Below are 17,443 nucleotides of genomic sequence, written 5' to 3' on the forward strand. Positions count from 1 at the left end.
GTCGGAAAATCGCGAAACGAGATCCACCGCAACACAAGTCGTACTGCACACAATTATTACCTAAACGAAAACGGTCATATGTGTTTTTGTCAGAAAAAAAAAAAACGTTAGCTAGTGTTTATACTTTTTAATCGAGTTTACTTTTTCGGACACGTCTTTCTCGACCCCAGCGCAGTCGAACGTTACCCGACGGTAGTGCTTTGACGGCAGCACTCGACCAGGACAATATATAATAGTTTACAATCGTCGATTCGCAGCGCCCGCGAGTCGTACCAAGAGTAATACCGACTGTACTATGGTTATTGTAAAAACACGCTCGTGATGATGCATCCATTTATAATGCATTTTTTTTACCCGTGCGCGATATTCAAACGTATTATAATAACATGCGTGCACTCGGCGGCGGCATACGCGGACTTTGTGCGGCTTTCGCTACCAGTTTTTGTTCGCTGAACGTGCGCTTGCGTGCACGAAACAATAATGTTTTCCATCGCGACAATGGCCGCGCGTATCATTTGCCCTGTACACGAAATACCGCGGCGGCGTATACGCGCGCACGGACATCTATTGTACGGCGATTAATTTATACGGAGCGCTCCGCTGGCAGAACTGTTTGCCGCACCAATCGTTGTAACATTACGTGGTATATCTGCGCGCCGTTTCGTGTTGTATTACCTTTCGGTTCACGGGGTGCGAACCGTCGTCCGAATTCGGTTTTCGGTTTCCGATACGCGGACGCGTGCTCTCGCCCGGGTAAAACACGATTGCGTCAACGGCGATACCTTTATAAGTTATATACGATTCCGCACGATTTTACCTGATTTTTAACCGCACGATTGCGTACGAAGTCTTAAGCGTTGATGCCAATTTTCATACCGGTATTTGTGTATACCACATACGAGTGAACTTGAAAAGTTAATAAATACTTTGTGTTTTATCGCTTTTATAACCTACGTTTGTTATTAATGATATCGAATACATCAGATACAACGAAATTTCGTTATTTCCGTTATATTAAACGGTATTTTCCGTGTTTCAGTAAAAGTAGTAGGTTATAGATGTCGGGGAATCCAAATTTAAGCATTTTCAAATAATTTATTAACAATAATTCTGTCAAAATAAAAACTATCGATTTTATTTATTAATTAATTTTCTTTTATTTAGTTATACTCATTTCATTTATATTTTTTATGAATTATTATAGAACTTAGTACATTCTATATTTATAAGATATAATACGATGAATTTAGTGAATTTTTTCAACGTTGCATACAATTTCAAATGCAATCGTGTTTATTTATTTTTCTTACCCATCTTTTTGTTACCCATCTACAAATTACACAATCGTATTCCCTTGAACGAAAGGGTTTCAAACGACGACGGTTCGCTGTGCTCGTCCGTGCTCAATCCGGGTGGTATCCCGAAAATCGGTCCGTCGCGTACCGTTCCTTCGACGCGCGCGGCCAAAAACCGAAACCGCATTTGGAAATGTCCCCCTAAGACTGCTGTCCCGCACAATTATTGCACCGGCTGACGGATCGCACTGCAACGATCCGGACGAATCGAATTTGACGCGTGTCAGTATCATTCATCTGCGGCGACGGCGTCGTAGGTACGTGACGGACCACGCGAAGAATGCGTTTTTCTTACCTACATATCATTTTCATTTTATTATTCTCTCGGTGGGTCCTCTCAATAATATTTTATACAATATTGTTATTTACAAAACGGGCGCCCGCGCATGCGTGGACGGGGACGTACGTGCGCAAAAAATATTGCCCAACGTGACATATTTTTAATTAACACCACCGCGTACAATATTATTGTATTATTCGACCGACCATACTTATTATTATTCCCATTATATTTTATATGTATATAAAATAACAATATAATAACATCGATGGCTAGCTGCTAGGTGCGTGACTGTAATGCTTAAAAAAAACGTAACGCGCGAAATCCCGTGGTGGAGAGGCAAGAAATCGCAATATTTTCTCAGATTCACCGATCGCCTACAAATCAGACATAGTAACTGCAACGGCATATTGTCGAAGAAACGGGTTACCGAGTACGACAACGAAATGCAAATAAAAGGAAAAAAGTTTACTTCAGCCTCGCTCGAACGCAAATCGCGAACATATCGATTCAAGTATATAGTATAAGTAGACCGTAGTATTTGTACTTGAGCCCTGACGCATCTCATTCTAATGTGACTATTGTCGTTCTAATTATTATACCGTTGCAGGCAAGAGCTTTTTTCCTGTCGGCCATCAGCTAACCATTGCGTATACGCATTACATGCTATGTTTACACGAAATCGGTCGACATCAACGGATTCTCTCGCGTTATATTAATATATATTACTATTAGTATATGCAGCGTTATACATTATACTATCTAATGTTATAGTATAAAATATATAAAAAAAAAAACGTTAGACGTGCATTGTTCTCGTCCTTTTGAATGCGCGACAACAACGGCGACGGTTTGACAGCGATACGCGTTAGACGCCAGCAAATATGTGTAAATCGGTGGAAACGCCTAAGAAAAAATTCAATTGACAAAAAATTAAAAATGGGATTTTTTTTTTATCGATTGATTTTAACAACATATAACGCAATCGTTTGTTTACGGAAAACGCGCCGAGTAACCCAAACACGTCAAGTCGCCGCCACGGGGATCCCGATAAATCTCCATTGTTTATATAATAATAATAATTTACACGTCCATTATAATATTATATGGTTCTGCGTTGTAATATTTCGGGAGATCGCTTAAAACAATAGCCAAAAAAAAAAAAAAAAACAACTAACAGCGCAACGCGTATATTCGTCGTCGTCATCCCTCGTGCGGCGTGGTTGTACATGCGTACCGCCCTGGCGGCAGCGCTTTGAGGGGAAATACGAGTTACACGTGTTCCATACACGCATATTTTTTTTTAGGAAAAAAACGCAAGAACGGCACAAAAAACCCTGTTGAATGAGTGACAAGCGTGCGTCCCCACCCCGTTTCGTGTCTGTTTACACTTGCTCGATTTTAATTCACACAGGATCTCCCCGCAGGATGACATGTAAATGATAGTTTGCGGTAAACTGCATTATTGTATTTCGTTCACATGTTATACATACAAAACTCTATGCGCTATAGTGTGTGTACGTAGATGGCTTATACATTGACGTACGGCAGTTCGTGCCGCGTACTCGAAAAACTCAGGGAGTGTTATGAAATCTATAAGCTTTAACGAACCGCAGTTTTCAACGGTTTTCTCAACGATTTAATTGTTTCGAAATAATTTTAGAAAAATGTAATACTGTAAACATGTTTTTTAAAACTTAACACATGGTTGCGAAATTATCCGCATTTCCGAACACATTTTTTTTTTTAGATTTTTGGCTAACGGTAATGCATTTTACTACGTATCAGTAAAAACATAAAATTTATAAATATTATCATCAAGCGTTTCATTCGGGATTCTTGATTTTTTTGTTCGAAGCGCGTTTACAAAAAAAGGAAAGAACAACATGAATTTTGTAGAAATATTTGTTTAACAAATTCGCCGGGCGTTTTATTATTGTGTGTTATGTGGTTTTTTTCTTTTATTGTTTACTAGAAACTAAAGGATCTCACGACATTGTGCGCGTACAATTATTACTCGTATACGAAATATCATGCCACACAAATTTAGATTCCTAGACGACAAACAGACAATTAGCGTTTATTAGTTGCTAAGGTCTGTCGTGTAAAATATAAAGCCATATATACTAATGAATTGCATTTTTTCGTACGTTATTCAAAATAATGACACAGCTAGTGTAATAATTTCGGTGCTTATACGCGGTACACAGAGAAATGAAAAATAACGAACGTGAACCAGTGTATACATTACCGAATCGTTTCTAGATTTAATGATAATAATACCGCGTCCCTTTGTATTTGATTTTAAACATTTCATGATGGGAAAACATTAATTCACTGCAGCCGTAATATCTGTCGTTATAATATATCATTTGTATACTAACGGGAGCGTACAGTAATCAATGATCGTTTAAGACTAATTTGCTAGCGCGTATGTTTAACGAGAGAATGTTTTTTGAAATTGTAAAGATTCATTTTTACATACATACATATAATGTGATCTAGTTAGACCGGGTTTTGATTTGAATAAAATCGGTTTAACCTCAATCACATAGGACCTAAGGGCAACTAGTAAATCGTCCGAAAAGCGGTTCATTAAAAACAAGCTATTGTGTTTGATTGCTAAATTGTCGAGTCCCGCATATGCGCGTTAAACTTTTTATTAGTACATACTTTTTTTCATCGTCTACATATTCTTTCTTTTTTTCCCTCACAATTACTGTTTTCATCTTTTATTATCATTATTATTATTATTATTATTATTTTTATTTTTTTTTATTTTGAGTATATATATATATTTATATTCCCCCTCGTCTACCGAGCGGGTTAAGAGGAAACGACGTTGGACAAACGGCAATTGATCTTTATTGCTCTAAACTGGTTCTGTTAATAAATTTAGATTGATACAAATGCCGTATTATAGGCTAATGTATACATATTTACAGTGACGACGAAAATGACGACGACGAGAGCCTACAAGAAGTGCGAACAATTGATGCGTTCCTTAAATATAATAATATTATACCGCGGTACCGGTACGCTATGAAAATTAACCGAAATATTTTGTTCGTACAATAAAAAATGTGCAATAAACGCGTGAAAGGGTTTTTGGCGGTGACGGTGATGACATGCGCATAGTATACGGAAAACCAGAGCAGGGAAGATAAAGGGGGAAGATAAAGGGGGAAGATAGAGAGAGAGGAAAAGAGAGAGAAAATACCGTTGCGAATCTTTGGTGAGAATATACAATAAAAACACCCTCGAGGTAGGTGGAAGAGAAAAAAAGGTTCATGTAGAAAACAATTGACGATTACACGCGTCAGACAAAGGCATCGGGTTACCCGTGGTATATCGTTTTTCTCGCATTTTTGTGGAAACTTAACCGAGCGCGTTTAAGTGCGTTACTACGATATCGTCCTTATATCATATACGTGTACGTATACATAATACGTATGTACACAGGCTCAGTCGGTCGGGGTATTATTATTATTATTTTTTTTTTTTACCGACGGGGTGTAAATACGATTCACGTGTTTCCCACGTGGGATTATTACGCTCCGGACGACCAATTGCTCGTAATTTTCAAATCGACCCTGTGCCGCCGTCCGTGCATGAACGCAATATCGATTAGACGGAACGTTGTCGGAGCCATCGATTGATGATAAGATAAAAAAACAGAAAAAAATAAAATTGAACATTATTGGGGCCGGACACTGCGACCTATGACCCCGTCCGGTATGGTTCTATTCACGCGGTTCGTCCCCGTGGTTTATCCGAGAAAGATTTTTCCCGCACGCGCACAATTCGCAACGATAACGTGGTGCGGCGTGCGGACGGCGCGAGCCGACAGGACATGGTTGTGCTGCGCGCGAGAAGAAAATAGCCAATGGTCTGCGCCAATGTTTAAAATAAGAGTTTGGACGGGCAGGGACCGTGCGTCGATGGTTGCACGGTGGATGCCTGGGGTTCATCGATCCTTTTGGATTTATTTTCGAATAAAAGGGCGAAAAGGCGCTCCGGGTATTCGACCTTCGCGCGCGGCCAGCGGTTGTCGTGCGGCACGCATTTCCCGCATTGTTCGGAAAACGCGACATTTGCGAGATGTGCGGCTTTTGGCCGGTCGTTTGACACAAATACCGGACGCGCGCGAAAAAGAGATCGAGATCGAGAAAGAGAGAGAGAGAGAGAGAGAGAGAGAGAGAGAGAGAGAGAAAGAGAGAGTGGAAAAAAAACCGACCGTCTCTCTTCTCTTTCGTTCTGCTGTCGGTGGCTGCGTACGTGCACCGAAATAGAATCACACCGAGGGGATGAGAGGACCGGGACGGGGGTGGTAACGCGTGAGCGAGGTGTGCCGAGGTTAGTTTCGTTTGCCAAGAGAAGAAGAAAAAAATTATTGAAAAAAATAAACCCGACCAACAAATTGTTTTACACCACACGACCACCTGCCCCCCTTCCCCAAACACACACACACACACACACACACATACACATACACACACCCTTGGTACCGCGTTTTTACATTGGCCATAGTATTTTATTTATTTATTCATTTCCGATTCACTGACCTTGGGCATTGGTGTAGGTCGGCGTCGACACCGACAGCGGCGCGGTGACCGCCGAGTGCGGCGACAGGGTCTGAATGCCCAGTGACGTCATCGCAGCCGTGGTACTGGACGTGTCCCTGTGCGCCTGCGGCAAAGGTACGATAACCGACGGCGAGGCGTGTTGCTGCTGCTGGAAAGAAAAAAAAAAGAAATTATTAAAAACATTGTAAAAAAGTCGAAAAACGTCTGAAACGTTATAGAGAAACGGCGTACACGCATTTCGTATGTTTTGGCGATATTATATATTGGTTTCATTTGAATCGCAGTGCTCGTAAAAGCTCGCGGCGCGCCAAAATTGCCTCGTGGATTAATAATTGTTTGTCGTTAAACGAATAAATAATTTGTATGGCATACACCACAATAAGCGTTCGAATGTACGTATAACACAGGTGTACGTATGGGTATTGTTTCTTTTTATCATTGTTACACGATTTTTAATTAACAATTGTCCATGCCAAATACCGCGTGCTCGTATATTATATGCATATATTTATTATGTAGAAAACTTCAATTAATACATATCGCTCGCTAGACTAAGACGACGTAAATGCATACATAATACGTGTATGTATGTGTATAAATACGTACAAGGTGCAGCTGATTGTGTTTAAATCGTCGTATTATTCGTTGCTTGTAAGATTCCACCGAAATCATATTTATAAAATGCTTTGTGATACATCAAAACGTTATTTTGTTTGAGAACCTGTGTTTAATTACACGTTCAACGGTAATAGATAATCCGAAATGAGACGATAATGTATTTCGTATGTATACTGTATTCATTATGCACCGTTAATTTATCGTTGTGTTATGATCGCACAGCTTGTAACGAAAGTAATACCAAAAAGCAAACTACGACGCGTCCGCTGCTTTATTGTAACGATATGTGCCGAGATGATGGGTATCACGAAGTGATAATATTATACCGAAATTTCGTGCGCACATAATACGCTCGTTACAGTCGTCGCGTTACTCTACTCCACCGTATAATTATAATCGTAATTTTTATTAGATATTAAACGGGCGAGCAAGCATCAAAAACAATAACATTAATAATATAATGTTTGTTTGAAACACGGGGCGAAACGCGATGTCCTCGCGTCCTCGAGGACATCATGCCAATCGGATACGATATTAATTATATTTGTATAGTATATAAATATGTATTTGTACTTGTAATTGTTTATAGGTGTGTGCCTACATATTTATTTTTTTTTACACGCCTTTTACACGATTCATGTAATTATTGGACAATACGTGTACATAGCAATCGCAACGTCGAGATGCGCACGTGTGCCGCGGCGGTGGTATGCAAGGAGCCATATTAAACGCCTTCACAAGTATATCTGTACAATGTAATACAGGTACGCGCACACGTGCACGTCTGATACATTGGATTTTTCACATTTCACTCAGGATAAGAACCGTACAAGAATATTGTTACACGGATTGTGCAATCGTCATTCGTTCCTTTGGACAACAATGGCCGTAGCAACAACGTTCGTGACGTACGGCAGTCGTACACTGTATTATACTACTGCACACAGCGTGTGCTCGGCATAACGAAATCATTTGCATACGATTCACACGGGGCGGCGGTGACGAGAGTAGACGAGCCGGAAACTTTTCTGCAGCAGCAGCATCAGCGGTTATTATAATTACGTAAGAATTAAACGCGAAAATATTATTATTTATTATTACGTCCTCGTTTCGTGTTTTCGGGGTGAATAACGGATCGGCGTATATTATACCCATACGGAGAGGCATATTGTAATTTTTTTTTTCTTTTTCATACGTATAAATCAGCGTAACTATTGCTGGGGAACAAGAAGGGAAAAAGAATCGGCCGTCGTTTTTCACCTGCCCGCCGCGATTTTAATGAGAATGGATATTCGCGAAAAAGGGGTAACGTTCCTTTCATCGTCTGCGGCGGTGGGAAGACGTGCACCGCGCGAAAATAATTTGAATTTTATCCTCCCGCAGGGAACGGAATTCGTCGATGCGCGTATTTTAATACGTACATATGAAGTATATTATATACTACTACATGCGTACATGTTTTTATTTTTTATTATTACCTTTATAAATAGTGTACACCTCTGTATACGTGTACACGCGTATGTTAAGGTACGTGCGGCTGTACGAGAAACAATAAACGCGCCTCGGCGTGGACGAGGAAAGGAATACACACGGCGCAGTGGAAAAAATAAAAAAATAAAAAAAATAAATAAAGAATAATAATAAATCTAGAACCACAGGAGATTTGATGTGAAGGAATAACGCACAAAAAATAATAATAATAATAATAATAACAAACGTGTATTATTACAATGCGAACTTCTGCAGTTCCGAAACGCGGATGTTCTTGAATAATTGCAGATTCTAATAAAAGATAGATCGAGGTTATTATTCGGTTTTTTTCGCCGTATATATTTCCACGTGTACGCTGTGCGCTGTGCTGTGCTGCAGCACTCGTTCAATACATTACATATCATAGATTATAGTCTCCGAATTTATTTATGATTTCGCAAACATTACACTACGGACACCTCGGCCTGCGCGCGGTTTTTTAGCGCTGATTTGAATTTCCGAACGGAAAACACATAATGTCGCACTATGTTGTTGTTGGTTTTTTTTTTTTTATTATCTCCTTTTATCCTTTCTTTTCTTTTTGCATAAGGTCATGTTCATTGTTCACGTAACCGATGTAACGTGTGTACGTATGCGATATATGCGCGCGCACTTGTAGATCAAGGATTTTCGCGAAATCTGAATCGCAATTTTTACACGTATTGCGAAAATGTGATATTTACAAGCACACGCGTTCGCGCATGCGCGGTCACATCGCGTCACCACCACAGGTCGTTTTGATTGAATACCGGCTGTGCGTATACTCGTACGATAAACGTGTACAGACGCTTAAGAGAGGATTGATTTTTCTTCTTTTTTTTTTTTTCATAACAATAGCGCCTTTCGAAGAACGCACCGATAATTGTGTTTAATTAAAAAAAAAAAGAATAAATATTTAATAATAATAATAATAATAATAGTACGGGTGATCGGTGATGATGGCCGAAACCATTGTTACATGGGCTCGAGTTGCTGCGGGTGTACCGGGCGTTCGAAAAAATCGGCTGATTCAAACACATTATGTTTTTATTATTATTACTTCAGTTGTCAACAAGTATTCTTACCGAGAACAACACAGTAGTAATCGTGTGCGTACAACGAACATAATGTTGCGAGTATACGGTGCGGTAAATAAAAACAGAATCTGGGCACCCGGGTAATCCTAGGCTAGCAGCGCACGGTGGGAGAGAGCAGGTACAGATGAAAAAAAATGAATAAAAAAAACAACAGAAACAACAGAAATACCGTGTAACGCGCAGATAACCGTTTGCTTTTGATTGGGAACAATAAAAGTGTATAATTTACACGCGTACGCGCGCGCGCGTGCGATAACGCACCAGCGGTGTGTGTGCTTTCGGAATGTCTTGACATTTTACAGAAAATGTAAAATAAATTCCCTCGTCGATGACGTTCTGCCCACGATCGCATACACGAAATCGTATCTGCACACGTATTCATCGGCCGCGCGCGTCAAGTATTTTGTACATACGACCACATTATAATAATTTGAAGCTACTGCTACTGCACCCGTAAAACGTAATAATAATATGCGCTCAGCAAATTTGAAACTGGTTTTTTTCGCGCGATAATTATCGAATTTTGTACATGGAAACACGTTAAACGTATGAAACGGAGCAGCAGCGGCAGCAGCGACGGTGGCCGAAAAACGCCGCGTATTATTAGGATCGGATAGATGGTTTTTTTTCTTTCCTTTCGCATATCGTAATCGCGTTATTTTCGCAATGACGTCGATCGACGATAGATCTATTTGAGTTGATGGTTACGCGGCACACCAGAATCGCACGACGTGTATACCAGAAAAGTAATGCATGTTACGTTTGGAGAAAAAAAATAAAAATAAAAAACCCATATCATGTGCGCACGCGTCGAATTAATGTTTCTATTAGTCCTGGCCGCGATAACCGATCGACGGATTGTCCCCGCGGGCGCCGTGACCACGACGCGCACCGTCCATACATTGTACACGATCGTCATTATGATTATTATAATTAATATTATTATATATCGCAGCACTCCGATGCGTTTAACACGCGAACGAGAACGAACCACTGGTGTACAAAGACCTCAAAGAGATTGCCCGGTGAAACGGCGATCGTACGAAAAACGCAAAGCATACATGACACTTTTTCTCCACTCCTCCGTCGCGCAGGGACGAGTGCTCGCGTACATCGCGGGTTATTTGTTCTTAATAAAAAAAAAAAAAATCGTTACGTATGTACTAAAATTAGAAAGTGCTCACGTTTCGGCAGTAATATCGCAGATCAAACGAAACTTGAAATTTCATTTAATCCGCGGCATTATTATCGATGGATGTCGGACCGCGAGGCCCGCAACTGACGGCAGTTACTGTTATTTTAATATTACGTGTATCGGCGAGAAACTCCGGGTCAAATGTGAATCTCGCATCGAACAATCGTCGTGATCGCGAACTGTGTACGATGATCGATATAACATTAATACGTATCGGTTTCGTTGGCACACGTAAATACACGTTTTATGTGCAGCACGACGGGTTCAGCTTAGAGTTGGTTTTTTGCGCGGGCCGACAAACGTTTGTTAAACGTGCTCCGTTGAAACAAACAGTGCGATTAATATCGTTTTGTTTCCCCGTTAACTTTCGAAACAAGGCGACACCGCACGGCAGCCCCGGAGTTCGACAAGGATCGCGATGATAATAATAATAATCCATGATGATGATAATAATAATAATATCATAACGCGTATATGAACGCGCGATACAGATGTGTACCGTCGGTTTCCCATGGTACAGAACCTATACGATATAACTTTATACATAAAAGAAGCACTGCGCAGCAGAGGTACGAGAGACAGATTTAATACGTTCCGTACAATAATAGTATTATAATATTGTCGCGCGGAAGATCTTAAACACTCGCCGCTACCGATCGCGGTATTCAAAAAGTATTTATTACGAAACAGATAGGTTATAATAATATATTGCTGCACCGTGTACATAGGTTTCGATTAGGTTTGGTAGTAGTACGTCCCGGTTCGATAATAACCAGCGGCTATAAGAATTTCGTGGTTTTTTATTTTTTATTTTCTGTTAATGGATTATACATTATTTTCATATTGTAATTGCAGTTTGTATATTACAATTTATATGTATAATAAATTAAAACTGGGTTTATGGAAATAATGTTATACAGCGGCACTGCACGTAAGACGTTGGCGAAATTAACAAAGTTCAAATATATATTTTGCAACCGTTTACGGTTCACAGGTCCTATGTACATGTAAAATTCGTAACACATTGTAAAAACCAACTGTTGGTTTATCCAACGTAAATGTATAGGTTCATTAAATACGTGCGCCTCCTACTGGTATTTTATTTTTATTCTCCTACACACCCCCAGAGTGTTTTTATTTCGCCTTCGATTTATCTGGAAGTATGTATATAAACACGTTGTATATATATATATATATAATCAAAAACAAAAAAAAAAAAAAAGGAAACGATGTCATGTATAGTGTGTAGAAGGATAAGAAATGAAAAGACTATAAATTATAAAAGGCACATGATTTTTACCGTTTCCCGCGGAAATATCTTTTACCATCGAAATTCGCGAACAATCATCGGAGAACGAGTCCGCATTTTGGTTGACGTCGTGTATAAATAATACCTGCATTATTATTAAACGTGTTCCGACCATTAACGTGCGTTCGCTATACTTTATTAACGACGTCAAACCCGCAAGGTTAGAAAAAATTCATTATTTAAATTACAATTATTGTGCACATTGTTTTAATATTATATTTTATAATATTGTTTTAATTATTTCTTCCGTAAAAAAATTGAACGAATACAGATAGTTTAAATAAAATAGGGCGCCCCTAAAAATAACAAATCCACTTGGGATAACGTCTAATCGACGTCGAGATATTATACGCGCATAAGTGCACTCGTCGTACACATACACATTATGTGTAAATATATTTATAATACATTTAATCTACAGGTACGTGGAGCGTATCGGATTTCCGGACAATTTCCGGGCGTTTAATTAAGTCACACATAATATCGCTGATATGTATTATGTTCTTTAAGAGGTTTTTTTTGGCTTTTTCTTCATTAAATTTATGGTAGCACGTAAATTTCACAGCGAGTCCGTGTTGTACATATACATCACACACCACACCGGTCTGTTCCGATATCGCCCGTTCGAACTGTATATAGTATACGGCAAGAAAAAAAAACCCGCGAAAGCGCGAAACAATAAGCCGTTATACATGTGTAAATCGCATTGTTCAGGACGCGCATAATTTGCTAATTTAAATCATTTTAACAGGGTTCCTAAATATATACGCACGCGAATGATATAATACGTAGAGCAGAAAACGTTTAATGCGCGCTGTCCATTTAAATAATATTACGGTGGTACACGTTAAACGTACAAATACGAAACACGTGTAGTTTTTTTTTTTTGTCCCCCTAAGTACTAATAAAAAAACACGGGTAGACCTAACGCTGCGGTCAACCGGCCGGAACGACGGACTGGATATTATAATACGTACACATATTCGTGTGTAAAGGTGCTTACCACGGCGACGTGTGCTCGTGTTAGTATACATATATTAGCTCGTCCGTTTTACACGCGAGATAAAGTCATAATGTTGTTATTATTATACGTCGGCGACTGTAAGAACGTTTTGATAATTATCGAGGTGATAATTAAAAAAAAAAAAAAAGTAAAACAAAATGTAAAAAAACAAATATGTAGAAATATAAGATCATGTACTGCGATATGCAGACGTACTGGTGTTTATATCAATTGCGTTTCGGTTCGCAGGACAGCACGCTCACTCAAACGCACACGGATTCGATAGTAATCTGATCGTAAGTGCGTGCGCGTATATTTATCGTTGCCGAAGCAAAACTTTTTTTCGCTCGAGTCGCGCGCTGGAGGATATCGAGAAAATTACTATTATACACATATACGTCCGCATTAAATCATAAACCATGACAAGGGTAATCCCATTCGATTGCGAATGACGTATACACGAGTGAAATATCGAGAAGACTTTGTGCGCGAAAACGGATTTTTTTTTGTACTTGTGCGCAATGCACGTAAATAAATGCTTAAATTTGCAATTTTTTTTTTCGGTTTACGTGTGTGTGTTTCGCCACGGTACAATGGGTGCGCGCTTGTATCACGCGGAGAACGCAAGAAGTCGGACGCGGCGCGAGACCACTGCGAACCGCGCGGACAAAAATCGTCCGTGATGCGAACGCCCTTCGCGAAAACGCTAAAATCTCATTGCCGTTTCGACCGTGCGCGTTGTGCGGTACACGTATATAACACTACATATACCTACGTGTTATAGTATAAAATCACGTATTTTTTTTTCTTTTATTCCGTTCGATTTGTGTACTCTTTTATTGTTCCGCGAGCGGTAATTTTTTTTTTTTTGCAGCTCTCGTGGCCGCGCAGCAGCTACCGCGGCGTCAGCTATTCGTACGATCCCCGGTCTTCTTGTCACCGTGGATTCGCGGCAAAAATTATTCCGAAATAAATTTACGCGCGTCATGACCCTCGCGCAGGAGGCGTGCGTGTGCCCTTACCGCTGTGCACACGTAACGTTATCGGGCCGTGGCATGCGGTCGTCGCGTATATTATAATAAAACAAACCGTAATAGAAAAGTTGTGCAACGCCGAAGGATTGCTGCGAACAACGTAATTGTTATTGTTATACCGCGCGCGCTCGTTGTACGGTCGACGACTAGGTGTGGGCGCACGGGGTGTGAACACGCGCGCGAAGAAATCGAATAAGAAGACATTGTGGGAGATTTGGCGAACGGAATATAAAAAAATAAAAACTCGCGATAGAAGTCGCGCGCACGCGCCGGAAGAGCAGCAGGCGGCGCGAGGGGAATCATAAACGATGCGATGACAAACGCGCGTCGTTTTCCATTTTGTCCGTGCACATATATTATTTATTAGGTATTTGCGACGATATTCGTTTTTCATTATTAATATTTTTATTATTATTATTATTATTATTGTGCGGAACGTGCGCGTATTCCGTTAACGCGCACGGTGGTAAAAAAATAATATGTCGATGGCGGTCGACGACGAATTCGGTACGTACTCGCGCGCGTACATAATAGAGATTTATATCGCGCGAAGTCGATTACGATGCGCGCGCGTACGCGACGACGAAAGTCGTACATTACGATAGTAATAATAATAATAATAATAATAATAATAATAATATAATGTAGCTGCTACTCACGCTGTATACCAACGCATATAATAAGAATATACAACAATCGATAAAATTCACAATCACGCGACAAGTTTGTATAACAATAATAATTTATACCGTATATACGACAACAACAATAATAATAATATTATAATCGTTTTTTTTTTCGCGTTTCGTCGCACAATTCATGCGTGCAATTTTCATCCCACGCCATCTCCTCTACGCGCGTAACATAAGTAAGTCTCAGCTCATGTCGTCGACGTGCGTAACCGATTAGCCGTGCCAAGGGTGTCACGCATGTGTGTGTATTTAATAAATAAATTGCGACACATTATCTTGTGTTTTCCGTATTATTGTACAGCGAATCAGTCGATATATCGCGGTGACGACGACTGCGCGACTGTGCGATTCACGCACACGAATATCTGCAACGACATCATCGCATCCTTACCGGCGTGCGTAAATACCACAACGTTTGGGTACGAATAATCGAAACGACGACGACGACGACGATGATGATGCGCGCTCGACCTAAACGCACATCATTATATTGTCGATTCCAAACTCATATTATAATATGATCGGACGTACAGGTTATATATTATTATAAATACGTATGAGCGCGCGCGAGCAAAGTACCGCATTAATATTCACGCACGGTTGTTGCATATGCTAACCTGTACAACAATCACACTATTTTTTTTTTTTTAATATTTAATTTTTAATTTTTTTTTTCTATTTTTTCATACGCATTTATATTCACAAACATAAAATGTACGACACACCCATTATTCTCCGTTGGCTTTCTAGAGCCGATTTGCACACAATACCGAAACGTTTAATGGCTCTCGTCGTCGTCGTCGTACTACGCCTTGTCTAATGTTGGCCGATCCTTAAGTGTGGCGCGCGCGCGCACACACACACAAACACACGCAAACAGATATACGTTTTCGGTATATTCTTCGATGAATTATTTTACTGAACTCACACACACACACATTATCAAATTCCCGAGGCGTCGTCGTCGCATGGTCGTTATAATATTGCCGATTCGGAGGGGTAATTATGATAATTTCGCGTCGTAATTATTTAGTGATTTTTTTTTTCTTTCCAGCCGAACCTCCTTAACGCATCGCCCGATGATCTCCAAAAAGCTTCTCCGCTCGGCGACCGGACACGCCTCGCGTAGGAAACTGGCGTATAATATGCAATATAATTGTGAATGTGCATGCGAGTATATTACAATATTGCGATCGCTATACGATGAGTATATGTACAGAGAAATCAATAAGATCGATAAACTCTTTTCGGCTCTTCACTAGTATATTCCCCCGTTGGACTACGTACGGAATATTATTGTCTGGTTGGACGCACCGTAGCTCCGCATGAATAAAATTATTTTGTAAATCCGCAACTCCGCATGTAGTGTAACTCCGCACGGTCAAAAAAATTAGCGTACAGTAGCTCCGCATTCTAAAAATATTTTTAACACCAAAAGTTCGCACGGCATAAAATGGTGAGACTTTTCATACCAAATTTGGTAATTTCTATACTTAAGCATATCCAAATATTGCAGTTTTCATTACAAACTTATTAGCTATGCAGACGGATTTTTTCATACAAATTAATTCTGCTAATAATAATGAAAGTAGGATAGTTAGAACTAAACAAAAAACCAATATGGAATTCATAAATAAAAACATAGAATTATATAACAACGGCCAAAATTATAGATATAATTTTGTTATAAGTTTGGCACCATTTAATAATATTTAGTTTTAATTTACATTATAATTTTATTACATTTAATTTTATATGAACGACGACGATGTTTGTTGTAAATTGTCTTTATTATAATAAATTTTTTTAGTTTATAAGATTTTAGTTGTTACTACAAATAAATACTTAGAATTGTATAACGACGGCCAATTGATAGAATACTGATTGATTTTTTTTTTAATGATGTACAAAAAGGTCTACAAAAATGATGTGCGGAGTTAGGGTTTTATAAAAAAGTAACTATGAGCGGAGTTAGATTTTTATAAAAAAATAATTATGTGCGGAGTTAAGATGTAAAAAAAACCTTGTATGCGAAGTTTAAGTGATATATTACAAAATGGCCACGATACATGTGCAGTTGGTCATGTGATGCAAGTGCACCAGACTGGTCATGCGTATCCTGTAACAGAACACACTATTCGTACATGACACCGTGTTCAACGCTCGTTGACCAGGTCTTTGCACGAACAAGGCGAGCGGTGAGTGGGTGAAGCGGACGGGGTCGACTCGTCCCTGCCGTTACGAATGCGATCGGGCGCGCGAACGTTTTATTTTAAATATTCCGAGTATATACACGTATGCGAGTACAAATCGTTTTGCCGCAAGTCAACTTTCAACAAGGGTCATGTCGTCAGTCGTCATTCTTTTCGTTCCTTCGTCGACAATACCGTAGTTACACTCCTAACGTCCTGCCGCCCACCTTACATTCGATTTTCCTTACACGTTCGTGTGAAGGCGTAAGAGTTACAACTTTCCGGGGAGCAAAGGCCGCGTTGTATCTATAAACGCACACACGTGTACGTGTACACGATTGTTGCGAAAGGAACAAAAAGCTATCGATTGACAAGGCATGTGATACATACATATGTACGTGGAGGAAAAAAAGGTTTCTCGATAATACACGGAGTGGCGGCGCCGTTGCTTTTAAAAACTAACAAGACCCGTTTGAGAAGTACGACCACACACATACACGCACGCACGTAAACGTACAAATATATAAATATACGAGCAATTGGAAATCGGTGAAAAGTGTGCGTTGTCGCGTG

The 17,443-nt window shown here is 39.7% G+C and overlaps 1 protein-coding gene across 6 annotated transcripts in view; it reads right to left on the bottom strand.

Annotated features, from left to right (window-relative positions):
- The window catches only part of LOC112680000, an 81,737-nt gene that overhangs the window by 28,296 nt on the left and 35,998 nt on the right, over positions 1–17,443 (bottom strand). For 5 of the 6 annotated variants that reach the window (XM_025549968.1, XM_025549963.1, XM_025549966.1 and 2 more), the window contains one exon: positions 6,201–6,369. In XM_025549968.1, the coding sequence (XP_025405753.1) occupies positions 6,201–6,369 (169 nt within the window). The remainder of the gene's footprint in view (positions 1–6,200; positions 6,370–17,443) is intronic. The other variant, XM_025549965.1, reaches the window with a different exon arrangement.

This window comes from Sipha flava, unplaced genomic scaffold (assembly GCF_003268045.1).
Source record: "Sipha flava isolate LNK unplaced genomic scaffold, YSA_version1 171_pilon_pilon, whole genome shotgun sequence".
Lineage (NCBI taxonomy): Eukaryota > Metazoa > Arthropoda > Insecta > Hemiptera > Aphididae > Sipha > Sipha flava.